This window comes from Diabrotica virgifera, chromosome 8 (assembly GCF_917563875.1).
Source record: "Diabrotica virgifera virgifera chromosome 8, PGI_DIABVI_V3a".
NCBI classification, from domain to species: Eukaryota; Metazoa; Arthropoda; class Insecta; order Coleoptera; family Chrysomelidae; genus Diabrotica; species Diabrotica virgifera.
The window spans coordinates 73,528,012-73,555,359 of NC_065450.1; the positions used below are offsets into that span (position 1 = coordinate 73,528,012).

Consider the following 27,348-nt stretch of genomic DNA (forward strand, 5'->3'; position numbering starts at 1 on the left):
GACGCTTCTAATTTTTATTGTAGATATAGACCTCAAAATTACAGATAAACAAGAACCTAATGCATACATATTTATTTTAGAACTGATGCTCTGATCCAAAAAACAATTCGTGAGAGATTTAGAGATTGTACAGTACTAACTGTTGCACATCGATTGAACACTATTATGGATTCTGATCGAGTTCTTGTCATGGATGCCGGCCAAGCTGTAGAATTCGATCACGCCTACCGACTATTACAGAATTCAGATGGGTATTTTGCTAAGTTTCTGAAAGATGCTGGACCACCAATGGCAAATAAGTTAAGAGATATTGCTAAGGAGGATTATTATAAAAAACACACGTCGCCAGAAGTTATTGTCGATGACGATTAAGTCGAATTTATTAAAATCTTTTTTTATTGATACAAGCTTTATACGATTATTTACAAATTTATAGTAAGATGAAAATTATTTTTCGATTTCTATAAATAAAAAGTGTACAAAAAACATTTTTTGTTATTTTTCCTCTTCTTGTTATTTTTCTTGCTCAATACGCCTGATTTCTCCAATTTCTTTTTTTTTTTGTATATTTATGTATTTTTGGAACGTATGGCGAAATGGGCGAAGACACAGAAGCCCAACACCAAGCGACTCATACGAAGACCCAAAAAACAATGGTAAAAATAACCTATTGTGCCTTCTATTCAACATTGCCCTAGAAAAAGCTATTAGAGAATCTGGAATAGCAACAAGAGGGACCATTATTAATAGGAGTGTACAAATACTAGCGTATGCAGACATTGATATCAGCACGAAGAAAGGCAGGCCTGGTTCAATCGTTCACGGCATTGGAAACAGCAGCAAAAAGAATGGGGCTACACGTTAATACTAATAAAACTAAGTAGGTATATGAAGGTCTCAAATAATAATCAAGTAGCAAAACCCGAGTACATTTAGTCCTGAAAGAATCAGATGATAGAAAGATAAAAATCAAAGAAGCGACTCTAATTATGTTAAATGCAGTAGGATATGGTTGCCTATATTAAAAGAGGAAATTCATAGAAAGAAAATACCACGATTAGTAAGTCAATAACATATCGAGCATACATCATGTATATTTTATTATTATTTATAGATTTATGTATTATCAATATTTATATTTTAAAACAACACACATAAAAATCAGAGTTTGGCATTAATTTTGAGAGTAAACTGAATGTAAGACCAAATACTTACCATGTCGGGATAGTATCGTGAGGTATTTCCCTGCGTTTTCCTCGTGGTTTTGTATGGAATCACTAACACGATAATCTTACTGTCATCATTGCATGTGGTTGTCTTTTTCAAGACAAATTTCATGTAATCGAATGAAATATCTTCCAATAAAGTCGTCCCCGGAACGCAACTCATAAATATTGGCAATATAATTGTTAAATGTGTATGTCTGAATTGTCAATTAAATTAGTCAGATTAAATTAAATTATTGGAAAAAATTTTTACCAAGCAACATAAACAAAATTTGTTTAATTTATTAATATTTCGATAACGATTTCCGAAGTGGAAGTCGAAACGTCAATTAAATCTATTTTCCAACTTAAATTGTGGCTTATTTCCCAAGTAAAATAGTAAATTGCTTAAGATGCCACAAAGAAATAGCTTCAGAATTTTATTAAAACGTTTATTACACAATTTATATTTAATAACTACATAAGTGCAGGTCCTTTTTCTTTTAACGTAGCACGAATATTGTCTACATCATCTTCTGATTTACCGCCTTCATCCTTTTCCTCCTTTTCGGCAATTACATCTAACATTTTTCTTAACCTTTCCTTTACATAATCTATATCCTCTGGATTTTCTTTTGCTGATACGGGAATTATTTGGCTAAATTTGAGATTGTTAGCAGGCCTCATATTATCTGGATAGTTGCTAAAGAAACCTAAAATAGTATTTAATACAATAAAATAAAATTTTAGTAGTTGTATCCAATACTGAACCGGTTGAGTAATGGATAGATACTAATAATAATTTAGGGGCAGGGGGGTCGATTTTATGAAAGTATATAACTTCAAGAAAAAATGCTCTCTGAAAATGTCAGATTGAACGGAGCTAAATAACCGGAAATACAGCATGTTGAACATCCCTACCTTCGACTCTCTTCGAAGCAGGTTCGCGCCAGCGCGCTTGAGCGTAGTGAAAAACGATGAACATATGTTCTCCTTCTCTAGTGTAAATTACTCCGCGATTCAAAAACATATTTCGGTGTGCATCACTTTAGCATTTGACAGATAAACTAAACTTGACATAAAAGTTGTCAAAACTTTAAACGCGTTTTTCTCAAAACTGTTGTTTTCAAAGGCGGTGGACATTGTAACTCAAAAACAACTTGACCAATCCACTTGAAATTTTGCAAAGATTTTCTTTAGACATTTCCTGAGGTAACGATGTCAAGATATTTTTTGTTTTATGCTTATTTTTTTTTAACATTAATAAATATGCTGATTTTTACCCTTTTGTTTACAAAAGCTTTCGTTATTTTGACTTCCGAGTGTGATACCAAAAACACATCCGTTTTTTTTTATAGTATTAACTTAGTTTAGACGTTGTTTTGACTAGAAATTTTTTATTTGATTCGTATGCATATCATCGATGATAACAACGAAACTACAGGGTAACATTCCATGGTGCTTAATGTATGCTGATGATGTCGTGTTAGTAGGAAATAGTGAAAGAGACCTAGAACAAAAACTGGAACAGTGGAGACAAGCTCTGGAGGAAAAAGGTTTAAAACTTAGTAGGACAAAAACAGAGTATTTGGAATGTTCATTTAAAGATGGAGCTACTACAAATAAAATGGTATCTTTGGATGGTGAAATGATTGTGAAAAGCAATAGTTTTAAGTACCTAGGATCGGTACTACAGAGTAATGGAGAAATATATGGAGATGCATGCAGTAGAATTAGGGCTGGATGGATGAAGTGGAAAGAAGCGAGTGGTGTGTTGTGTGACAGAAAAATTCCAATGAAGCTGAAGGGAAAATTCTATAAAACAGCCATAAGACCGGCTATGATGTACGGAACTGAATGTTGGGCAGTGAAAAAGAAAGAGGAACAACGAATGCATGTGGCGGAAATGAGAATGCTTAGATGGATGAGTGGAGTGACAAAGAAGGATAAAATTAGAAATGAGTATATTAGGGGAAGTCTAGGTGTGGCACCATTGATGCCAAAATGAGAGAGCATAGGTTAAGATGGTTTGGTCATGTTCAACGTCGAGACGTTAATCACCCAATACGAAGAATAGCTGAAGTGCAGATTCCTGGAAGAAGTAGGAGAGGAAGACCAAAGAAGACCTGGGGGGAGGCGATAAGGCAGGACATGTTGGTAAAGGGGATTAACATTGATATGACCCAAGACAGAATTGTGTGGAGAAATGCAATTAGGGAAGCCGACCCCGCATAGGGATAAGGCAAAGAGAATGATGATGATGCATATCATCGATGACGCATGAGTATTCTTTCATTTTTCCTACTGTATGTAATTCAAAAATAAAATAATTCTACCATGATTTAAAAAAAAATCATCACCAAAAGTGCTTAAAATGTTGATTTCAAACCATACCCCCCCCCCCCCCTTAAAAAGCAAAAGTAATGTAGTTTCTGACTCCACTGCAAATATCCGGAAGATTGTTGGTACATTTAAGCTTTACAAACTTGATAAACAATAAATAATTGCCCATTGGCCAAATAAGAAAAAACATTTTCGTACCTTCTAAATGTTTAAGCTGTTCTTTTATTTCCTGGAATTTTTCAACTGCCCCTTCAGTATCCATTTTATTTATAACCATCATCGCCGGTTTTGATAGCAAAGTTTCGTTATACATTTCCAATTCCTAAAAGAATAATAGTCCAGTCAATGCACTACCCTATACCAAAATATGCGTTTACCTTGGATGTGGTTCCCACCCCTTCTCGAGGGTAGAAATTTTTTGGTCAAAATAGCCCCGGTCGTTAGAGGACAGAAATACTCTTTTACTGAGTACTATTTTTACTCAATAATTATTAGTGTTGTATATTGAAAATTTGCCGTTTCATTAAAAAATGACACCTTTTCGGACGGTTTTTTTCGAATAACTTCAAAACTATGCATCTAACGAAAAAAAGTGTCGGAAACATTTTCTAGCTTATGAAAAAACAAAGAGATTCGTTTTTTCAGAAATCGTCTAGTTGCAATACAAAGCGAGATATGGTAGGTGAAAGGCGACATTTTTTGTGAATGCTCAAATTTGTGCATTCAATTTGAAATAAGAGAAAAATGGTAGATTTTAAGAGTATAATGCTCAGAACACTTTTTGTAGTGCTTTACCTTTAAATGAACACTGTTTAGATACGAAAATATTGATCCCTCATTTATTTTAAGAAAAAATGATCAGTGAGTCCGCCAGAATTTAAATACATCGTTTTCCTATTACAATACCTTTTATTTTAGTGCTATTTCTATGCCAGAAACTTCTATGTAAAACGCCTGATTTTGGGAAAAAAAAAAAGATCAAATTATAGAGCGCATATTTAAATTTTCTTAGATCTGCATTTTTCTCCGTGTAACGGAGATAAGGGATACGAAAAAAATATGATGAGATACGAAAAAAAAATGATTCAGTGTTCTTACCTAGACTGACACTAACCACCCACATTTAAGAGGCTGTAGTAGCGATCAACAGGTAGCAACAAATGCGGTCCAAGATTGCGGCTGTAATTTTGAATATTTTGTCGAGATATTTGGCACACATAGGCGGTACAGAGCCTAATTTGAGAAATATATTAGTATGTGGAAATTACTCTGTAATTAAATACAATATTAAAAAAACGAGCCTGTACCGCCATTAAGAACAAAAAATAAACTTTCTTCAAATAAACTTTTTTATCCCATGCCTAGATTTTGTGTCATTTTGGACCAACTAAAATTTTTTATTTCTAACAAGAAATCGAACATATTATACCTAATAATTAATTAGGCAACATAGAGAAATTGTCACTGTCATTTTGACAAACCTGCGTCAGATTTTCTCTTATCTGTTCTGTTATCTTTATCGATATCTGTTCAGTGCAGTAGTGTATTATTTTAAGAATTCGTTAATGTTGTTTCATAGAAAAGTAGTGTTTATTTATAGTTAATTTATCATATTTTTGTGTAATAGAACGAAGTTGTTGGCCTATTTGAAAAAATAGATTATTGTTAATTGAGAGTTTTAGTTATATTTAGGTAGGTAAGTATATTTTAATTTAATAAAAATAATAAAAGTAATAAAAATATTTCTAATTCTAATGGGAGTATATAAAGTTAGAGTGCCTTTGGCGCTCTATGAACTAAATAAAATAAGACGGCTCTTGTTTCGATTCACAACGAAATTATTATTTATTATTATTATTTCGTGCAAATACCTATAATATTTACTAATAACAAAATTGGTTTCTATTGCTTCCATTTAGCGCGACTATGAGTATAATTGTCAAAATATTGATCTTAGATAATGCCAAAGATTACCACTATTGCCAAAGTTTCGCAGACCTTACTAAAAAAGGTATGATACTATCTCCCGAAGTTACATTGATGATTAACGATACACATGCATACCAAACCGGTCGTTGGCTTCCACACCCCTCAAGAGATTTCTACCAGAAGCTGGTATTTACTAAAGACGTCACCATGTCAGTATACAGCGATTCTATTTATTCCAAACAAGGTCTGAAGAATTCGAGAAAAGAGTCGGAGTGTATTTAAATAGATGCCTAGACTTTATAGTCAATCTAAATAATAAATCGATATTGTCTGTACGGTTTTGTTATTAAGAATAAATAAATTAAAAACAAGTGTAAATAAATTAAAATCAAAACTAAATAAATTCAATGTTAAAATCATTGCAATCCGCTATGTTGATTTAAAATATTGAATCTGAAAAGCATTACCTTAATTAAAAGCATCACAGTTTCTAAACAACTTCTATGGGGGTACTGAGGACTTAATTGAAATCCATTAATGTCAACCACCATAAGAATTAATTTCGTTCTTTCAATATGTTTAAGAAATTGATGTCCCATTCCCTTATTAAGGTGAGCACCTTCTATAAGACCTGGTAAGTCAGCCATGGATATCTGTCGATGGTCTGGATACATTAAGATTCCTACATTAGGTTTTACAGTTGTAACTAAAACATTTTTATTTGTTTAAAACATGATATTAAAGAAATTTGAAAATAATAAAAACCTTATCTTGTAAAACGTATATTTAAAATCCCTAAAAACGGATATATCACAACAAAACGTTTTCGGAATCAATATTCCATCATCAGTGTTATCACAGGTCACATTACATGTTTTGAGCCACCAAGATATACGGGTAAAAACCCTTAAGTTGTTTTAAAATTGTGAAGTTTACATTCTACTGAGTTTAGTTTTCATCTAAACTCTGCCATGTGAGGTCCAACCTTTAAATATTACAACCAATATGGTTGATGTCATGTGATGCCGAGAGTTAATCAGGGAATATTTTAAAATCCCTTAAATTTAATAATATAATGTAAATTTAACAATTTTAAAACAACTTAGGGGTTTTATCTGTATATCTTGCTGACTCAAAACTTGTAATGTGACCTGTGCTAACACTGACGATGAAATATTGATTCCGAAAACATTCTGTTGAGATGTAACGCCTTTTTTAGGGATTTTAAATATACCTTTTACAAGATAAGGCTTTTATTTTTGTGATTTATGGTATACAGCCAGTTACAGGAATTTTTTAAAATTATGACTTTTTGGCATATATCATCCAAGTGATATTATCTATCTGGGCGGATGACGTAATCGATATTTTTTAAATGAGAATAGGGGTCGTGTGCTAGCTCATTTGAAAGGTTATCAATTCTCTATTCCATAAAATAAACATTAACATAATTGTTTATACAAGGTGTTCAAAAAATCTTTTTGAATTAAATTAATTGAGACAAAAGAATATAGGTATATAATTTATTTAATTTAAAAAACATCCTACTGCTATCAGAAAACAGAAAAAAATTGACAAATTGTTTATTTGACAAATAAATATTGTTTTTGGTTTAAATTAAATGTTAAAGCTGTTACCCACTTGCCTCTTGGCAGTTTGAACATTTAATTTAAGCGAAAAGCAATATCAATTGTCATACAGTATTTCTCATAATCATCTTTCAGTGCGTCACAGTTTTTCGATTTCTTTCTAACGCATTAAATTGTATGTGACAGAAAAAAAGGCACATCGGTGATTACATTTCGTCGGTGACATTTTTATAACATTTATTCTAGTTATTCTAGTTGTCGATAGATGGCGCCATAATAAAAAAATATTTTTTTTTAATTAGATAATAATATTACAAATATAATCTGTATAATTTATAAGACTATACAAATCAAAGAAAATACCATTTTATAAATGCAAGAAACACATTTGATTTGTTTTTATTCCAAATTGAAAATAAAATGTGACAACTGTCAGATTTAACTAAAATGTCATGTTAGAATAAATGTCATAAATGTGTATTATCACGGACTTACCCTTTTTCCTATCATTTGTTACGCAATGAAAAATGATCATGAAAAGGACAATATAAACATTTTTTCTGTTTTCTGACAGTAGTAGAATGTATTTTTAATTTAAAAAATACATATATTCTTCTTTTTGTCCCAATTAATTTAATTAAAAAAAAATGGACACCCTGTGGAAATAATTATGGTACCTAATGTTTATATTACTGATTGAATTAAATTACCTTTCAAATGAGCTAGCATACGACCCCTATTCTCATTTAAAAAAGCGTCGATTATGATAATAAAAAAAAATCATTCGTAAAAAAATGAATTAATTCCAACCTAAACGTCCTCATTTTATGTAGTTGCTGTTTATTGTTTTGTTTTGATTATTGTTCGAAATAATTTGAGATTCTTTATATTTATATCTGAAATTAAACTGTAAAAAAAGTTTCTCCCGTTAATAAAAAAAAATAAACATTATAACCCAATTAATTGAACCAGTCGCTCCTTGGATGGAGACAGGTTTCATTTAGATTGTAAACTGGTTGCAAACCGATTGCAGATGAAACTAGTTTTCAACCATAGTTTTAAAACAGTTGCGTTGTGGGTGCTGGACATTAGAGATAAACAATACAAGTTTGTAAAGAAATATGAGCAATTTGTGACACAGAAAGCTAGAAATAAATAAAAACATTGTTCACAACTTACATGGATAGTTGGCTATTCTAGGTTTTGCATGTGAAATAGCTTTTAGTAAGGTACTCTTTCCAGCATTAGGAAATCCAACTAGTCCTATATCAGCAATTAGCTTCAAATCAAGTTTTACTGAGTAGGCTTGTCCTTTGGTTCCCAAAAAACCATTTTTACTGTGGCCTCCAGTGCCTCCTTTGGCTAATATTATTTCTTCTCCCTCATTATTTACTTCACCTGAGAAAAGAATGTGATTTTATATAAAACTAGTGATTTTACCCATTTCCATGCAATAGAGCGATACAATCAATTGCTCCATACAGTCACTGAACTCAATTTTTTACTTTCTCCTATTTTATCATATTCCCTCCAATTTTTTCTGACTCTCAAATTTTTTCTGACACAATCGAGATGCTCACAATCGATCAAAATCGAATTGGTGATTCTAAGAAGTGCTTGAAGCTGTTCAAACGTAATAAAACCAAATTTTTGGGTTAATATGTTACAATCCATGGATGAAACCTCCGCCTCAGAATCTTGGGCATTAAAAAAAGACAGTAGAATAGACTAATAAGCACAGAAATGAGATTTTTGAGAACAATAGAGGGAAAAACAAGGAAAGATAAAATTAGAAATCAAATGTTTAGAGAAAAAATTAAAATACACCCAGTTACAACAACAATCTAACAAGGACAACTTAGATGGCTCGCACATGTACTGAGAAGAGGAGAAGAAAAAATAGTAAGACAAATACATGAAGAGAAAGATATGGGAAGAAAGAAGAGAGGAAGACCAAGAAAGACGTGGACAGAAGAAGTGAGGGAAGCGACCAACAAAAGAGGAATAAATTTAGAGGAAACAAAAGCATTGGCCATGGATAGAAGGAAATGTGGAAGAAAACGACGGAGAACCTAACTCCGCAATAACTCACACCGAAAGGTAGAAGAGTTTTAAGTAAGTAAGTAAGTAGGTATGAAACATGGCTCCATCATTTCACATCAAAGTTCAATTGACAGTCAGCTAAATGGACGGCATGTGATGAACCGACTCCAAAGCGTGGAAAAGGGCAGTGAGTTGGCAAAGTTATGACATCAGTATTTTGGGATGGGCATGGTATAATATTCATTGACTATCTTGAAAAGGGAAAAACTATTAACAGTGACTAATAGATTGCGTTATTGGATCGTTTAAAGGACGAAATCATGAAAAAAACCCCATTTGAAGAAAGTACTATTTCATCAAGATAACGCACCATGTCACAAATCAATGAAAAAGATGGCAAAATTTCATGAATTATGCTTTGAATTGCTTCTGCAGCCACCCTGTTCACCAGATATGACTCCCAGCAACTACTACCTGTTTGCTGACCTCAAGAGAATGCTCGCTGGAAAGAAATTATCACCAATGAAGAGGTAATTGGTGAAACTGAGGCTTATTTGAGGCTAAAGAAAAATTGTATTATAAAAATGGTATTGAAAAGTTGTATGACCGCTATAATCATTGTATTGCTCTCAAAGGTAACTACTATATTAAATAATGCAATCAAATTTTATCAAGAAAAAAATTCTATGATAGCTTACAAACTTTTCAGCCCAACGATTAATGTTTAATCTACATTCATTTGACAAAAGAATAACTTAGTAATAACTTAATAATAAATTAATTTACCTAATCTTTTACCAAGTTCAGTGTCTAGTATAACTCCTACTGGTACATCAAATTTAATATCTTCCCCAGGCTGCCCTATTATAAAATTATGTGTGGAATGTCTTCCTCCTTTTGCGATATACCTTTTTGATTTATTTGATTTAAAGACATGTTCCAGTGTGATGTTTTCTTTGCCTACAGCAATAACATCTCCTCCCTTGCCTCCTAAACCACCAAACCTAAAACCATTTGACAGAACATATTTAGAATGGCAATCTATACACATGGTGAAACCGAATTAAGCCTAGCTGAGATAAAAAGAATGATCAAAACTCTAAAGAACAAAAAAGCAGAGAGCCCAGGCGGAATTCTAAATGACCTGATAAAAAATGGACTAATAAAGCTATTCTGCATGATACACAAAATGTTTGAGACAGCACTGAATGGAGAAGACTTACTGGCAAAATGGACTTAAAATATATGACATCAATATAAAAGAAAGGAAACAGAAAAAACGGCAAAAACTATCGACGAGTCATCATTACATCATCTATAGGCAGACTATATGGAGAGACCGTGAAGGAAAAATTAGAAACATATATAGAGGAGAAAATCGGAGAGGACCAGGTAGGTTTCACAGAGGGAAAAGCATGCTTAGATCACATTTATATGGTTGAACAATTAATAGAAACAAGAATGGCCAAAAATAGATGGCCACCCATCTGGCTTTTGTAGATCTTAAGAAGGCATATGATTCGATACCTAGAACCAAGCTATGGGAAGCAATGAAGGACATTGAAGTTCCATGAATATTAATAAAGGCAGTAAAAGCGCTCTACAAGAACAACAAATTAGCTATCAAAACGGGCAATAGAATATGAAGTTCATTTAGGATGACAAAGGGACTACTACAGGGCTGCTCCACATCCCCTATCCTGTTCAAAATATTCCTGGAAAATATCCTGAAACCTTGGAAGAGAAAGTGCGAAGGAATGGGTGTACCAGTAAGGAATGAATATCTATATACCCTAAGTTTTGCAGACGACCAAACAGTCATCGCACAAGACAAAAATGACTTCAGTTTTATGAGAGAAAACTGGAACGGGAGTATACAAAGATTGGGATGGAAATAAACCTAAAGAAAACTGACTACCCAACAAAGGAGAATACAGAAACAAAACAGATGGAGATACATGAAAGTAAACAAATCAAAGGGTACAAGTATTTAAGTTTCATAATATCAAACAAAGGAACAATGGAAGAAGATATAGAAAATAGACTACGGCACACAAGAGACTGCATAAGAACATCAGCATAAAAACAAAAAGAAGAATATATAATACCATGACAAGAAGTAGTATCCTCACTTATGGGTGTGAAAATTGGAGAATAAATAAGAAAACCAAACACAAAATAAGAGCAACAGAGATGAAATTCCTAAGGAGAAGCTGCAAAGTAACAAGAAAAGTTAGAATAAATAACATAGAGATTAAGAAAAGAATGGGAATGAGTTCAGATATCATAGACTACATCCAACAGAAGAGATTAACATGGTACGGACATGTCAGAAGAGCAGACCAAAATCGTTGGATAAATAAAATAATAGAGTGGAGCCCGATAGGAAAAGAGGCAGACCCCAAAGATCTTTCAGAGATGAAGTGGACGAAGCAATGGAAAGAATAAATCAGGGAATGGGACTGGCAAAACAGAAAGAACTGGAGAGAACGGTTGACTGAAGGAATACGGTGAATACTGTGGAAATCCTTAGTATATTAGGTATATAGGTATTTAGAATAAATCCAGTTGACTTACTTTGGATACCCGTTTCCACCTGGTCCACCTTGTACATAGATTCTTAAATTGTCTCTGAAACCTAGCCGTTGATATTTCCTAGTTGCCTGTTTAATTTTTCCCAATAGCTTAATAGTTAATTGAACCATTTTAAATATTCAGCACAGCATTTTCATTTAAAAAAGTGAGGTTATAAATTTGACAACAGTCGAACAGGAACAGTCAATAACTTACCTGAAGTTTGCAACATTTTTGTGTATCAGGTTTGGCATGGCCTTTTGGCCAAATTATTGGAATGTGTCATAAACGAGGAAATTCAAAATAGGGAACTTGGATCAAATTCTAAATTCGAAAAAAATGCTATAAATCACAACAGAACATGATTTAAAACATATATCAAAGAAAAAAGTTTTTTTGTCTTTCGTTTGGCCCCTAAAGACAATCAAAATCGAGAGAAAATTCAAATTATAGCAGGCAGCCCAAAACGCGCCCTCAATGGTCGTGACGTCATATCATTATAGTATTTGATGTCCTCGCCATTAATTCAATAGGTTTGGCACTAACTATGACACTCAGTTTTATAAATATTTTGATAGTTGCTATTTCTGACTAATATTTGAGTGTTTTTGTTAAGACATATGGGGATTTTGGGGGTTATAACCCCCCATTGGGATCTACTTTGAGCTTTCTACGCTTAACACCATTATGTGTTGTTGACAAATCAAGCCATTTTGAAGTTGTAACCCTCCCTTAGAATCATCCTGGTTACGCCGTTGCCTAGAACCCAAGTGGAGTAAGTGACAATTTTTAGGAAATTGGGTTAAATACAAAAATGGTCTCCCAAACAAATAGAAAACATAGTAGAAAAAAAAATGAATAACCATTTTCAATTTCGTTGCAACACGAAACTACAGCCGCATCATTATTCCAGTTCAATCAGAGAGTGCAGCAAGCACCTCTACCGGTTTCGAAACTTATTAGTCTCTCATCAGGAGGCATATATGCTGCTCTCTCTGACCCAACTAGGACAAACCCCGGCGTGCAGTCACGGATTGCAACGAACGAAATGGCAGGGATGCCCTAGCGGCAACTGCTATCAAAAAACTAGTTTTCAATCTAATTGCACATAAAACAACACCAAAAAATGTCATTCTACATCCTACCAGACCGAAAACAATGGGAACCTTCTCTGGTAACACCTCCGAGGCTTCTACAATTTGCAAGCCATAACGGATGCTGAGACTAAGGAAGATGAGAGAATTTTACAATTTATAATTCACGTCCCATCTGCTCAGCGCGGTAAAGTTCCAACGAGAAAATGCTTGCAAATTGTAGAAGCCTCGGAGGTGTTACCAGAGAAGGTTCCCATTGTTTTCAGTCTGGTAGGATGTAGAATGACATTTTTTGGTGTTGTTTTATGTGCTATTAGATTGAAAACTAGTTTTTTGATAGCAGTTGCCGCTAGGGTATCCCTGCCATTTCGTTCGTTGCAATCCGTGACTGCACGCCGGGGTTTGTCCTAGTTGGGTTAGAGAGAGCAGCATATGTGCCTCCTGATGAGAGACTAATAAGTTTCGAAACCGGTAGAGGTGCTTGCTGCACTCTCTGATTGAACTGGAATAATGATGCGGCTGTAGTTTCGTGTTGCAACGAAATTGAAAATGGATATTTATTTTTGATTTATGTTTACTCCCATTGGAGTACGAAGGGAACCATTCTCGTTGGAACTTTACCGCGCTGAGCAGATGGGACGTGAATTATAAATTGTAAAATTCCCTCATCTTCCTTAGTCTCGGCATCCGCTATGGCTTGCGAATTGTAGAAGCCTCGGAGGTGTTACCAGAGAAGGTTCCCATTGTTTTCAGTATGGTAGATGTAGAATGACATTTTTTGGTGTTGTTTTAGGTGCTATTAGATTGAAAACTAGTTTTTTTTAAACATAGTAGCTTCAAACTTTCTACACAAATTAACAATAACATGATCAAAAATGACATGTCATTGAAAACATGCTATTGCTAAGTAGTACCTACCTAGATTTTTAAATTTGTCAAGAACTTTGAAAAAAGTTTTCTCAAAACTTATCACGTACACTCCTTTTGTTCTAAGGGCCTCGTTATATATTATTACAATGACATACGATAAATGTCATTATAAAATATAATGATGTGCCGTCATAAGTGTTCGAGCGCTTTTTGGGTCGTTTGAAATGGTTTAAATACACAGAAGATTTAAAAATTTGTACTTCCAAGTTATTGAGTTTTTAAGGCGTGAAATTTTGAAAATCTCATTTTTAAACAAAATTGAAATTATTATATAATAAAAAAAGTGTTTTACAGTGGCTCACAGCTTAAATGGTGCAGTCGTTGCTCAATAAAACTAGCTTGTGTCAGTGGCTCAATATTTATAAAAACAATTACATACTGAAACTAAATTACTACTATAATAGTCTTCTAAAATAGAATGTTATTTTTTAGGTTTCAAATATACCATAGTTAAAGAACGTCTGATTTTGATGTCACAGTTAAACTTTAAAACAAGAGAATTAATAAAGAAAACAAACTCGACTCATGGAAAACTGATTGCTAATATTTTATAGGCCCCCTTCACTATCACTTACTAAAGCTTACGTCTAAGCCTCTAGGGTACGCATTAGTTCAATCAACTTTCTAGTGTACTCTGGGGAAATTGTGTCCCAAGCTTCAGTAATTTTTACTTGCAATAGGGCATTCCAACCATAGACATAATAAAAATAGATTAGGTAAGGTATGGGCCGCTGTGTGCATCGAGGTGTAACGCCAATATTAAGGACGTCATTGGCCTATATTCTCTTTGAGTGGTCTAGCCATCTTTGTCTGTCACATGCGCGGGATCATTCGGTAAAAAGAGATAGGTAGACCACCAATCGACTGCCGCGCGTTACGCTATTTTTCTTAGTATGCCTTGTCTCTCCTTATTATGTCTATTATTTTATGTATTGGTATGTTCTTAATATTGACTACTTCTTTGAGTATTAGTAACCAAAGCCTAATTATTAGTAGCCAAACCAAAACAAACAAAAAATCAAAAGACAATTTATTGCACAACTTTACTTTCAACAATTTGTTCTACATTTGGTACTTGTGGATAATTTAATTTTGTTAATTTAACCCATTTGCAACTGATTTGTTCACGGTCTACATCTTCTATCAAGCTTTCTCCTAATGGTGCAGACTTCTCAATGTCAATATGTTCAAAATTTGTATATACGCCTATATTTTCTTTCCACCTACAAAAATAATGTCAAATTCAATATATGAGATCTACATTTTATTGCACATAAAGTAATAGAACATCAGATATGCAGTGAACACCTCGATCATGGATGAAAGTATCGAAGATCTTCAATTCTTTATAGATCGAGTCACTACAGACTCACGCAATAACGGACTTGGCATAAATACAACAAAGACAAAGTTACTTGTGGTTAGCAAACAAGACGTCGACCCTAGGCAACTAATTGTCTATAATGAACCGATAACAAAAGTTAACCATTTTAAATACCTAGGATGTTGGATAAACGAGATGAAGAAATTAAAACTCGTATATAAATTATAAGACAAGCATATATGAAACTTAGATCTATTCTGAGCAATTCTCAGCTGAACTTACAACTAAGAAGCAAGCTTCTAAAATGTTATGTGTATCCTGTATTAATATATGAATGTGAAACTTGGATCATAAAGGATAACATGAAGAACAAATTAGAAGCCTTCGAGATGTGGTCATATCGTAGAATGCTCAGAATATATTGGGTTCAACGCATTTCGAACAGAGAAGTCTTAAAGAGAGTAGGTCAAGGCGAAGGTGACCTAATGAAGATGATAAAAAAGAAAAAACTTGAATATCTGGGGCATATAATGAGGGGTAGCAGATACAGGATATTGCAGTTAATACTCAACGGAAAGATCGACGGAAAAAGAGGAATTGGTAGGAAGAAATATTCATGGTTCCGAAACCTTCGTCAATGGACTGGATTATCAGCAGATGAATTATTACATGCTGCGCAAGATCGATAACGATATCGGCCAATTGTCATGGAGTCTACCCACGCCTAAAATATGGGCAAGGTACTTAAAGAAGAAGAAGAAAGTAATAGAACAGGCGAAAAAGAACAATTAACAAACGATTGGATGTAACTATGTAACTAAGGACAAACTATATTTCCGATTTTTTGACCACAGAAATCGCTCTTTTCGTAAACATCAGACAGAAATGAGGCCAAGTGTAATGACGTCAGAAATAGAGAAGGTTCTGAAAGGAATAAATAATGGTAAAACTATCTATTAGCCTTGCGACATCCAATATTGGACATAGGCCTCCCCTTCGCTCCTCCATCTTTCTCTATCCTGAGCCATGTGCATCCATTTTGAGCCGGCTTGGTGTTTTAGGTCATCTACCCATCTCATCTGTGGTCTCCCTCTCTTTCGTTTATATGTCCATGGTCTCCACTCTGTAATAATTTTATTCCATCTTTCGTCTTTTTGTCTAATCGTATGACCGGCGAATTTCCATTTTAGTTTAGCTGTTTGACGAGTAGCATCTTTAACTTTTGTGATATTTCTTACCCAAGAATTCCTTTTTCTATCTGACAGTCTTACGTTGATCATTTGTCTTTCCATTGCTCTTTGTGTTTTCGCAATTCTGTCCATATTCGCTTTTGTGAACGTCCATGTTTGACATCCATATGTAAGGACCAGAAGAATACATTGGTCGTAGATTTTCGTTTTTAGATATTGAGGGTATTCTTTATTCTTCAATATGAAGCTGAGCTTACCAAACGAGGCCCACGCTAGCTTCGTTCGTATCTTTATTTCTGCTGTTTGGTTGTCTCTATTCAATTTTATTATTTGTCCCAAGTATATGTATTCATTCACTTCCTCTATTTGGTTTTGTTTAACTACGATTCTTAACTCATCTTCTTGATTTGTTATCACTTTTGTTTTGCTGTAATTCATATTTAATCCAACTTTACTGGCTTCTTGGTCTAGTTGTTGTATCATTATTTGTAGTTGTTCCTTGTCTGTAGCGATAAGGACAATATCGTCAGCGTATCTTAGGTGATTTAAGTATTGGCCGTTAATGATGATTCCATATTCTTCCCATTGTAATCTCTTGAAAATGTCTTCTAGTGCTTGGTTGAAGAGTTTCGGCGAAATCGTATCTCCCTGTCTAACGCCCCTTTTGATAGGTATGGGGTGTGTATTCTGTTCAAGTTGGATCGTAGTTGTGGCCTTACTGTATATATTAGAGATTAGTTCTGTATAGTATACCTGTAATCTACTCTGCTACTGTGTAGTGATTGTTTCACTGCCCAGTGTTCTATGGAGTCGAATGCCTTTTCAAAATCTATAAATGCCATATATATCGGTATTTGGTATTCATTTATTTTCTCAATAAGTAACTTCATTGTCAGTAGGTGATCACATGTACTGTAGCCTTTTCTGAATCCTGCCTGTTCTTTTGTCTGATAATTGTCGAATTTAGGAGTTAGCCTGTTGGTTAATATTTTAGTTAACAATTTATACATAACATTAAGCAAGGTAATCGGTATATAATTTTTCAGATCTTTTTTGTCTCCTTTTTTAAACAATAATAGGGTGATTGCTTCATTCCAATTACTGGGTATGTTTCGTGTACTTAGTATTTTGTTCAATAATATATATAAGACATCCCTTATCTTTCCGCCATTTTTAATCATCTCCACTGTAATACCGTCTCTTCCTGGTGATTTATTATTTTTCATTTCTCTCAGGGCTTTCTTTATTTCTGATTTGCTAATCTCTGGTTGTAGGTCAGAGTTAGCATTTTTTATTTTAGTTTTCAATTTTTGAAGAGTTTCTTGTGTCGGTGGTTGCTTTTCTTGATATAAGTCTAAGTAATATTGATGTGTTATTGCTAATATTTCATGCATGTCGTTGGTCTCTTCTCCCTGAGTATTTTTGATGGCATTTATTTCTGTTTTTCCCAGTTTAGGTCGTAAGCACTTCATATTCTTGTTTTGTTGAATTATTTTTTCAACTTGTTCTTGTTTCTTTCTTTTCTCTTCTTTCATCTTTTTCTTGATGCTTTTGTTTATCTTCGAATACTCTGCTGTTGCTCTCTTGTTTTGTTGAGCTAGTGTTCTCCGTTTTTCCATTAATGTTTTTATTTCATGTGAGATCCATTCTTGTCTTTTCTGTCTCATGGGTGCCACTTCTTTCCCGGCTGTCAGTAATGTTTGTGTTAGAATGTTATTGATTTCGTCGACTCCTTTATTTACGAGTTGATTTTTATCGGGCATGATGTTTTTTATTTTCTCTTTATACTCTTGTTTATTTTCCCTTAATTTTTCCATATCTAAATTTCGTAAATTTTGTGTTCTCTTTTTCATTTCAAGTTGCCCATTAATGCTTAGGTTCGCTCTAACTAATCTATGGTCAATACCAGTTGTAAAATGGTTAAGAACGGTTACGTCTTGTACAACAGACTTTTCCGATGAAAGTATGTAGTCTATTTCATTTTTTACTTGACCGTTAGGACTGATCCATGTCCATTTTCGTTGAGGTTTCTTATTGAAGAACGAGTTTATAGCATATAGTTTCCTCTCTTCCAGATAGTTCATTAAGGTATCTCCTCTATTATTTCTTGACCCATATCCGAAATTTCCTATCCTTGTTTCTTCTTCACCCTGCTTTATTCCTAATTTTGCATTGAAATCTCCGATAATTAGTGTTATTCTCGTTTTACGTTCTTCCATGGCCATTGTCAGATCTTCATAAAATGCTTCAATGGTAAAACTAAGTTTGCTAAATCCTGCCAAATCCTGCAAAATCTTCTACATAATCGAATACGTGGGAGAATGGCTACAGACCGTAACTAATGAAGAGGTTTGCCGAGGGAGACCAGGGCTCGAAATGGGTTGTACGAATAAGACGGATGAATGGAATACCTAGCAGATGCGAACAAGACATGAGCGAATTACAAAAGGGATTTCAAGAAAGATTAGACACTGGAGAGGCTTTGTTTATGTAGTTAGTTCTGCTGTAAAAGTGCCAAGATCAGCGGAAAGAAGTATAACTGTTTGAAGTGTCCAACATTTACTTAATTTAATAGAAACAAACCTTTCAACGCCGTTCCAAGCTATCATGACGCCATTATCTGTACAGAGTTTTGGTGGTGGCCTCACGAGTTTGTAACCTATTTCGTCGCATACCATAGATAATCCTTTTGCAATAAAATTATTACAGGCAGCCCCACCTGATACTACCTAAAACATTGTTTTAATGAATGTGTTAAATTAATTTCATGTAAGAGAATGAACTATCCTACAACAGCCATCTACTTTAAAATGTATAATATTATGTATTATGCACTTCTTCAAGAAATTAACGCACACCTTAAAAAAGGCTCATTTTTTATGTCTCGATTTTCGTAAACCTGTTGTCCGATTTAAGTGATTTTTTTAATATGTTATAGCCTTATTCTTTAACAACAATATTGTTGCTAGACAAGTAAATTGTCATTGTATACCGGGTGTACCAATCAAACTGTGTTTTTTTCCCAAAGTTCGCAACACCCTGTGGAATATTTTAGCATTTATAAAATACTGAAATTAAAACCCAACTATTGCATTAGGTTTTCTTAACATTCTGTTTTTTGATTCATTCGCTTGTGTTAAATAATAAAAAACTTAGGTACTTTAACCACTAGCCATGTTTGTCATCAATACAGGGTGTTTTTAAATAAGTATGACAAATACTGCACTCTGCATGAAAAAATAATGATGGTTTGAAAAAAAGACTAAGTTTTCACTCTAATGGCACATAACATATCCCACCAGAATGAAAAGTGTGAATGGTTATTCATTTTTTTTTTAATGATGGTTTGCTTTATAAACTTATGTCCGCAAATGCTTCGTTTCGGAGATATGGGGTGTTGAAATTTTTCTTACAAAATGACGATTTATTTATTGCTCTAAAACCGGTTGAGATATGCAAATGAAATTTGGTGGGTTTTAAGAGGTGCCTAGTTATTGCGCATATATTTTGACATACAATTAAGAATTTAATATTCACTATTGGCGATGCGCGCCAATGGTGCCAATTGTATTTAAAAAAATGCACAATAACTACCTTTTAAAACTAATCTCAACGGGTTTTAGAGCGATAAATAAATCGTCAGTTTGTAAGAAAAATTTTAACACCCCTTATCTCAGAAATGAAGCATTTGCGGACATACGTTTATAAAGCAAACTGTAATTATTTTTTCAAACCCTTAGAGTTTATCATACTTATTTAAAAACACCCTGTATTGATGAAAAACCCTGCATTCGACAGGGTCAAGTGGAGACACTTATGGCAAATTCTAAAAGAAGTGGGCGTACCCCAACACCTTATTTCGCTTATAACTGAACTATATCCTGTATATAAGTAATATGAAAATTACAGCAGAATCATTTGCAATTTGTTCTGATAGTTAAAGTGCTATTATGAAAATAAAAAATATCCACCAAGTCAATAGTAATTATGTTTTGACTAATATAATTATTAAACTTCATGAATTACAAACAAAAAAAATCAATGTATCATTAGTTTGGATTAAAGGACATTGTGGAATAAAAGAGAATGAAGAAGTGGACGAAGATGCTAAGAAAGGAAGTAGAACTGGAGAGCTTTTAAGTTATAAATGTCCCCACAGTGAAATTGCCTGCCACGTAAAACCCATAATACTAGCCGAATGGAGAGAAATGTATAGTAACAGCCCAAAGGGAAAATTTTATAAAAACATAGTCACCAAGCCTCCTGGCCAGTCTTGGTTCTCAAGACTGTCGGGAAGCAAGCGGTTTTTCTCTGTTTTGTGCAGGTTAAGGTTCAACCATGTTTTAACTCCCCAGTACAAATATAAAATAAAATTGAGTGATTCTCCTAATTGTTCATGTGGAGAAGAAGGTACAGCGGAGCACATGATCCTAGGCTGTTCTAGAATAATAAACAAGGTTAAATTATTAAATGAAGAAATGGCCAAAATACCCAAAATCAACAGACCATATAACCTAACTCAACTATTAAGAGCAGAAGATTGCAATGTTTATCAAATTTTGTACAAACATATTTTATGTATTAGATTAAGTTTATAACCTATGTTTTTTTTCCTTTCGTGTTAAGCCCTATGCCTATCCGAGGTCCACCTGTCTCGTCTAAATGCTCTGATCGACCCCTGAGCGTCAAATTGTGTCCTAGTCTAATATCCCAAATTATATTGAAAAAAAAAGACAATGAAAAATAAAAAAAAATATCAAAAAAAATATATACAAAAAAAAATAAAAAAAAAATAATAAAAAAATTAAGTAAAAAAAATGATAAAAAAAATCACAATGAAAAGAAATAATTCCAAATAAAAACAAAAATCGTTGAAAATTAGATATAGATATATAAAATAGTTCTTTGTAAAATTGGAGCAGGATTGTGATTGGATACATACCTGAACAAATCAGTAGAAAGCAGGAAGCACTCCTTAGAGCTTCCGCATAAATAATACAGTTAATCCCAAAAAAGGTAAGATGGCGAATGGACATTGACTCCGAAGCCAATAATGCTCAAACACACACACACACAACTGAACTATACGAACACACTACTGGATCAGTTAAAGTGCTTGCCACACTTTCAAACGAATTTCATCCAGAACGGGGTGTCAGACAGGGATGTATACTCTCTCCACAATTATTCAACATATATGGAGAGCATATTATGAGAAGATCACTTGAAGGATGGGAAAAAGGCATCTCAATTAATGGTCATAAAATAAACAACCTACGTTTCGCAGATGACACAGCCCTTCTTGCAAATAGTCAAGCAGAGCTGATTGATCTTATACGACTGGTTGAAAATGAAAGTCAAATATTTGGTCTCCAATTAAACATATCAAAGACAAAGATCATGATAGTGGATAGACTACATAACAATCATAACCACAATTGATCGGTTTGAGGTTGTGAGCTCATACTTATATCTGGGATCATTAATCACAAACACAGGGTCACTACAGGAAGAAATAAAACGTAGATGTGATCTAGCAAAAGTCGCCACAGCAAGAATAACCACAATATGGAAGGTTTGTCAAATTTCAAGAACGTTAAAGATGAGGTTGATCAACTGCTTAATATTCCCAATACTGACTTACGGATGTGAATCTTGGACCCTGAGAAATTCGGAAAGAAGAAAGATAGACGCCACTGAAATGTTCTGTTGGAGACGAATGCTACGAATTCCTTGGACCGACCGTAGAACAAATAATTCGATTTTAAGAGAGCTAAAAGTTAGCCAACGGCTCTCCAGTAAAGTCCATCTCCAACAATTAAAATACTTTGGATATGTTATGAGAGCCAACACAGAAAACATGGAAAGACTCATTATACAAGGAAAGGTGGAAGGCCGAAGATCACGAGGAAGATCCCCAACAAGATGGATCCATCAGATTACAGGAATATGCAAAAGACCTATGCATGAATTAAAAGAAATGGCCAGAGACAGAGATCTTTGGAGACGGACAATACACGACATCACGTCGACCACTACACTCCCTCCGGGGGGTCAGGATTGAAGAGAGAGATTGATGAAAAACAGGGCTAGTTGTTAAAGTACCAACTTTTTTATTATCCAACATACGCGAAATAATCAAAAAAGAGAATGTTAAGAAAACCCGAGGCTATAGTTGGGTTTTAATTTCAGTATTTTGTAAATGCTAGAATATTCCACAGGGTGTTGCGAACTTTGAGAAAAAAAACACAGTTTGATTGGTACACCCGGTATATAATGACAATTTATCTGTCTAGCATCAATATTATTACAGCGATATTGTTAAAAAAATAAGGCTATAACATATTAAATATCACTAAAATCGAACAACAGGCTTAGGAAATTCGAGACATCAAAAATGACTCATTTTTAAGGTGGTGCCTTAATTTTGTGGAAAAGTGTAGTTAAAAATATTTAGCTTTTCCCTACCAGAGTTTGTTTATCGGGTGGTATTAATTGTTTTCTAGAAACATACTCCATCGCTCTCTGAACTCTGTGGCAGATGTGCCTGGTTACGACAAGCTGAAAACTGGCACACAGGTTTTCAACGCCCGGTATAATTCCATCAGCGGGAACCTCTGTAATGTACAATTAAACAAGTGATTACAGTTTAACGACTTAAATATAATAAAATAGCACATCTCTACATAAATATAATAGAAAATAGAATTAGTGCAGTAACTGAAGGTTTTCACCTCCGATTTCGTTGAACCTCCATGGATTTTCATGAAAATTGGTAAGTAATCAGAGGATACCTCAAGCAACAAAGGTGACATGATGCAAACTTGCGCTTTTACTCTGGGGTTGGATGCCACCCCTCCTCGGGGGTGAAAATTATTTTATTAAAAATAATACCATAAGTCGATAGAGGGACAAACTATAAAAAAAAATTTGTTATATAAAGTTATTAAAATAAATCAACACTTTTTGAGTTATTAAAGACCAAAAATTTTATTTTTTCGTAAAAAAATGCATGTTTTAAATCTGTTTTTCACGTATAAATCAAAAACTATAAGCTTTTACAAAAAAGTTATTATTACTGAAATTGAAGATAATAAAAAACTGAATACATTACTCACATAAAGAACTAAACTAATGTTAGTTCAAAGTGAGTTATTGGCAATTGAATGTGTATTTTTTTTCGACGAGTACTCAAATCTAAGTATTCAAGCTTAAATAACGGGAAATCGATGCAATTTATAAAATATTCCTGCTAAACATTTGTCAAAATACTTCGGAATACCTATCAAATGAGCTTTAGAACAAGGTAATAGCGTCAAAAAAGTTGTGATGAAAATAAAAGAACCATTTCGAATTTTTTAGGAAAAAGTGAAAAATAAAACATACGCCATTTCCACAAAAATTAAAATTTATAGTAATCCTTACAAGAACTTCTTTATATTAGCATAAGTAATGTGTTCGATAATTTTGTCTGGTTTAGAATGCATGTTTTTGAAAAAAAGGTATAATTTAAAAAAATCATAATTTTTAAAATTATTGTAATTCTCATATTCTTTTGATAGTAACTCTAAAAATACTCAATATACGTAAACAATTACATATAACCAAATTTTAGTTTTTTCTGTACCAAATATTTTACCTGTTTTACTATTTCTATAGGGTGAAAAATAACCGAGATAGAAACGTTTAAAAATTAAATTTTGCTGTGGGAACCATGCAACCGGGGCCATTTAACCTTTTATTTTTAAAAAGGTAAGGGGTTTAAAAGATTAGGTTTAACGTGCCTAAATATCACTTGGAATTAACGTTCAAACAGTTTTTAGATAAACCTGATATCGTAAACACGAACGGAGTTATAAAAAAAATAACATTTTTTGGAAAAAATTTTAAAAGATAAATTTTGAAAAAATTTTGGAGCATAAATTTTAACGCTGTCAACATGTTCGGGGGCTCATTTGATAGATATTTTTAAGTACTTTGACGCAACAATTTCCCGTTATTTTAGCTTGAATACTTAGGGTTTTTTACTCGCCGAAAAAAAATATACATTCAATTACCTATGACTCACTTTTAGTTAACATTAAAAGGTTTTTCTAGTAAGGGGTTTATTTCATTTTTTATTAGCTTCAATTTTGATAATAATAAATTTTTTGTAAAAACTTACAGTTTTTGGGTTATTGATGAAAAATCGGTTAAAACCATGCATTTTTCTAAAGAAAAATTAAAATCTTTGATTTTTAATACCTCAATAAGTTTTGATTTATTTTAATAACTTTATATAACAAATTTTGCTTAGAATTTGTCCCTCTATCGAATTATGGGGTTATTTTCAATAAAATAATTTTCACCCCCGAGAAGGGGTAGCATCCACCCCCAGGGTAAAAGCGCAAGTTAGTACCATGTCACCTTTGTTCCTTGAGATATCCTCTCCTAACCACTCACCAATTTTCATGAAAATCGATGGAGGTTCAACGAAATCGGAGGTAATAGCTCATATCCACCTTCAGTGACTCCACTAAATGTAAAAAATCTTATTAATCCTAGGTTTATGCATGCCAACAATGAATTAAACCTGCAACTGGCTTTTAAAAGTCCAATGACTATCTGAAGAACATGGCAAGCATCTAGATTCAGTTATATAAAAACCATCATCTGAGGCCAACATCTACCCTCACAGAGCGATAGAACTGCCCGAAGTCAACAGTTTATATAATAGCATGAGCTTCAGAGAATTTGCTTTACTTGTTGATAATAAAATTTCATTTTATTTTATAATGTAAAATAAATATGATTAGTTAATTTCATATTTTATTTGTCCCTTCCAAGACACATTCTTCACGTTTTCAATTAAGATAAGACGAAGTTACACCTGAGTGACTGAGCTAGACGCTAGTTCCTTCGCCTCACTCCATGTCTTCCCTTTTATTCGAGATTCTCGTTTATGCTAATGTTCTATGTTTTTCTTGGTCGTCCTCTACGGTTTTCCCTATTTTTATCGCTTCCCATATATTCTTCACCTGTCTAGTTTCGTTCATTCTGATCATGTGTCCCCATCATTTCAGTTTCTTTTCTTCTGCTTTAGCCTTTAGTGATTTCGTTCCTAGTTCTTCTTTAATGTATTCCTTTCTTCTTCTGTCTGTTCTTCTAACACCCAGCACTTTCCTCAAGTATTTCATTGCACTTGCTTGCAGTCGCTTTATTTGTCTTTCGTCTAGTACCCAGTTTTCTGCCCCGTAGGTTAATACAGGTTAGTACACTGTTTGGTATACGATCATTTTTGTTTTTGTTGTTATTTATTTTCTGTTCAAGAAGTTTTTGTATAGTGCATGATATATTCTAGTTGCTGGGTTTTTCTGGCACCAATCTAGTCTTTTTGTGCCCCTTTATTATTCAAACTTATCCCTAAATACTTGAATACTTCTATTTGTTCGATTCTATTTCCTTCAATGTTAATGTTTATTTTTGTTTTGTTTTTTGTTACTACCATCACTTTAGTTTTCTCGGTGTTTACTCTAAGTTGTATGATTTTAATTCTCCTGTCCACATTGTCACGTTCTTTTGAAGGTCTTTTAATGTCTAACAATAAAACTCCAACTACCTATGGGAGCCGATTGTTTAAGGCTTCTAGAGACAGAAAAGTGTGGCGTAAATTTGTAGAAAAAATTTAAGAGAGCTTGTACCCCTCGACACCTTCGGGTATAAGAGGTTTTTGATTATGTATGTATGTATAAGACGAACTTACATCTGAGTGACTGAGCTAGACGAAGGGCTTAAACAATCTGCTCCCATAGTTAGTTGAAGTTTTATTGTTAGACATTAACCCCCCACTTTCTGTGGTAGTTCGAATGTTACACATTAGCGCCCACCATTTCTGATAGGTCGTTCAAATGATACAAGTTTATATAAACTTTTACATACCTTTTTCTTTTTCTTCTCGCTGCAATTGAAGAAGTAGCTGATTTTTTATGCCAGAAAAACTAAAATTACAATTCTTGTACATTAATAGGGGTATTGTAAATTTATACGCCAAAGGGTTGTCGGCATGGGTAGCAGCTAATTCGATCGCTTGACCCCCCGATAAGGTTGAGTATGTGGGAATATTTTTTAATTTCATTCGTCTTGCCATCTGAAAATTGTTAGAATTTTTCTAAATGATATTCAGACAAAAATATTTCCAAGTTATAACTTAAATGATATTTCAACTAGACGAAAATACAAAGACCACCCCCATTAAGAGAGGAGATTGACAAGGAGACGTAATATCACCAAAACTTTTTAATCTACATAGCCCTGGAAGACGTCTTCAAAACTACAAAATAGGAACATATGGAATGGCAACAAGTAAAACACCTCAAATTCACTGACGACATCGTGATTATAGCGAGCACATTCGAAGAACTACAAATTATGATGGAGGAACACGCAGATAGCTCCCCATACGTCGACCAAAAAATTAATATGACACAAACAAAAATAATGCCAAACACAGACGATCCCAAACGTATAACTATAAATGGCAGCGAGATAGAACAAGTCCATGAATATATCAACCTAGGCCAAATCCTGAAACTTGACAAAGAGAACCAATGTGCGGAAATAAGTAGGAGAGCAAGACTAGCATGGGCAGGATTTGGTAAACTTAGTTGGATACTTAAGAACCGCAAAATACCTCAATACTTGTTCAACTAGTGTATCCTACTTTCATGGCATATGGATGTCAAACATGGACCCTAACCAAGACCAATATGAATAAACTAGCCACAACAGAAAGGACAATGGAAATAGTTCAGGGTAATATGGTTTTTTCCATGACACTTGAACAGCCAGGGTACTGAAGCGTTTTTTCGACAGGTAATACCTATAAGAGCAAATTGTAACGATTTCCTGCGTAGGATCTGGCGGCCATTTTTATTTATAAGCAATTAAGTGTCAAAAAATGGCATTTTTCACTTTTTTTTCAAATCAATGGAAAACAGGAAAACTTATGGTTTTTTTTGTACAAATATCTTCGAGATTATGGAAAAGCTTTAAAATGACGTATTACAAAATTTGATATAGGTACTCATTTATTGTTAATATAATTGCGAAAAAAAGTCGGAATTGCAAAAAAAAGAATGTGTGTGTACT

At 33.6% G+C, this 27,348-nt stretch overlaps 3 protein-coding genes across 4 annotated transcripts in view; 1 reads left to right on the plus strand and 2 right to left on the minus strand.

Annotated features, from left to right (window-relative positions):
- The window catches only part of LOC126889774 (ATP-binding cassette sub-family C member 4-like), a 77,440-nt gene extending 76,952 nt beyond the window's left edge, over positions 1–488 (plus strand). For both annotated transcript variants that reach the window (XM_050658362.1, XM_050658361.1), the window contains exon 19: positions 81–488. In XM_050658362.1, the coding sequence (XP_050514319.1) occupies positions 81–372 (292 nt within the window). In that variant the 3' untranslated portion in view covers positions 373–488. The remainder of the gene's footprint in view (positions 1–80) is intronic.
- Positions 489–1,632: 1,144 nt separating this feature from the next.
- Positions 1,633–12,125, minus strand: LOC126889775 (GTP-binding protein 10). Its single transcript, XM_050658364.1, has 6 exons — positions 11,687–12,125; positions 9,896–10,113; positions 8,246–8,464; positions 5,945–6,183; positions 3,747–3,870; positions 1,633–1,918 (listed from the first exon to the last, which is right to left on the minus strand). The coding sequence occupies exons 1-6, from the start codon at positions 11,812–11,814 to the stop codon at positions 1,683–1,685; spliced, it is 1,164 nt and encodes a 387-aa protein (XP_050514321.1). The 5' UTR covers positions 11,815–12,125; the 3' UTR covers positions 1,633–1,682.
- A 2,597-nt stretch (positions 12,126–14,722) lies between these two features.
- Positions 14,723–27,348, minus strand: part of LOC126889777 (tRNA N6-adenosine threonylcarbamoyltransferase, mitochondrial) — a 96,689-nt gene continuing 84,063 nt past the window's right edge. The window contains exons 4-7 of the mRNA XM_050658367.1: positions 26,140–26,347; positions 22,690–22,838; positions 18,805–18,950; positions 14,723–14,930 (exon numbers count right to left, since the gene is read on the minus strand). Of these exons, the coding sequence (XP_050514324.1) occupies positions 14,738–14,930; positions 18,805–18,950; positions 22,690–22,838; positions 26,140–26,347 (696 nt within the window). The 3' untranslated portion in view covers positions 14,723–14,737. The remainder of the gene's footprint in view (positions 14,931–18,804; positions 18,951–22,689; positions 22,839–26,139; positions 26,348–27,348) is intronic.

What these genes read in the sequence shown, in the direction of transcription:
- LOC126889775 (XM_050658364.1), bottom strand. Translation starts at nt 11,814, where the DNA reads ATGGTTCAATTAACTATTAAGCTATTGGGAAAAATTAAACAGGCAACT. An exon ending in TGAACTTGGTAAAAGATTAG is followed by an intron (nt 8,465 to 9,895) that starts GTAAATTAATTT and finishes TTCTTTTCTCAG; the next exon opens with GTGAAGTAAATAATGAGGGA. An exon ending in TAGAATAGCCAACTATCCAT is followed by an intron (nt 6,184 to 8,245) that starts GTAAGTTGTGAA and finishes AAAATGTTTTAG; the next exon opens with TTACAACTGTAAAACCTAAT.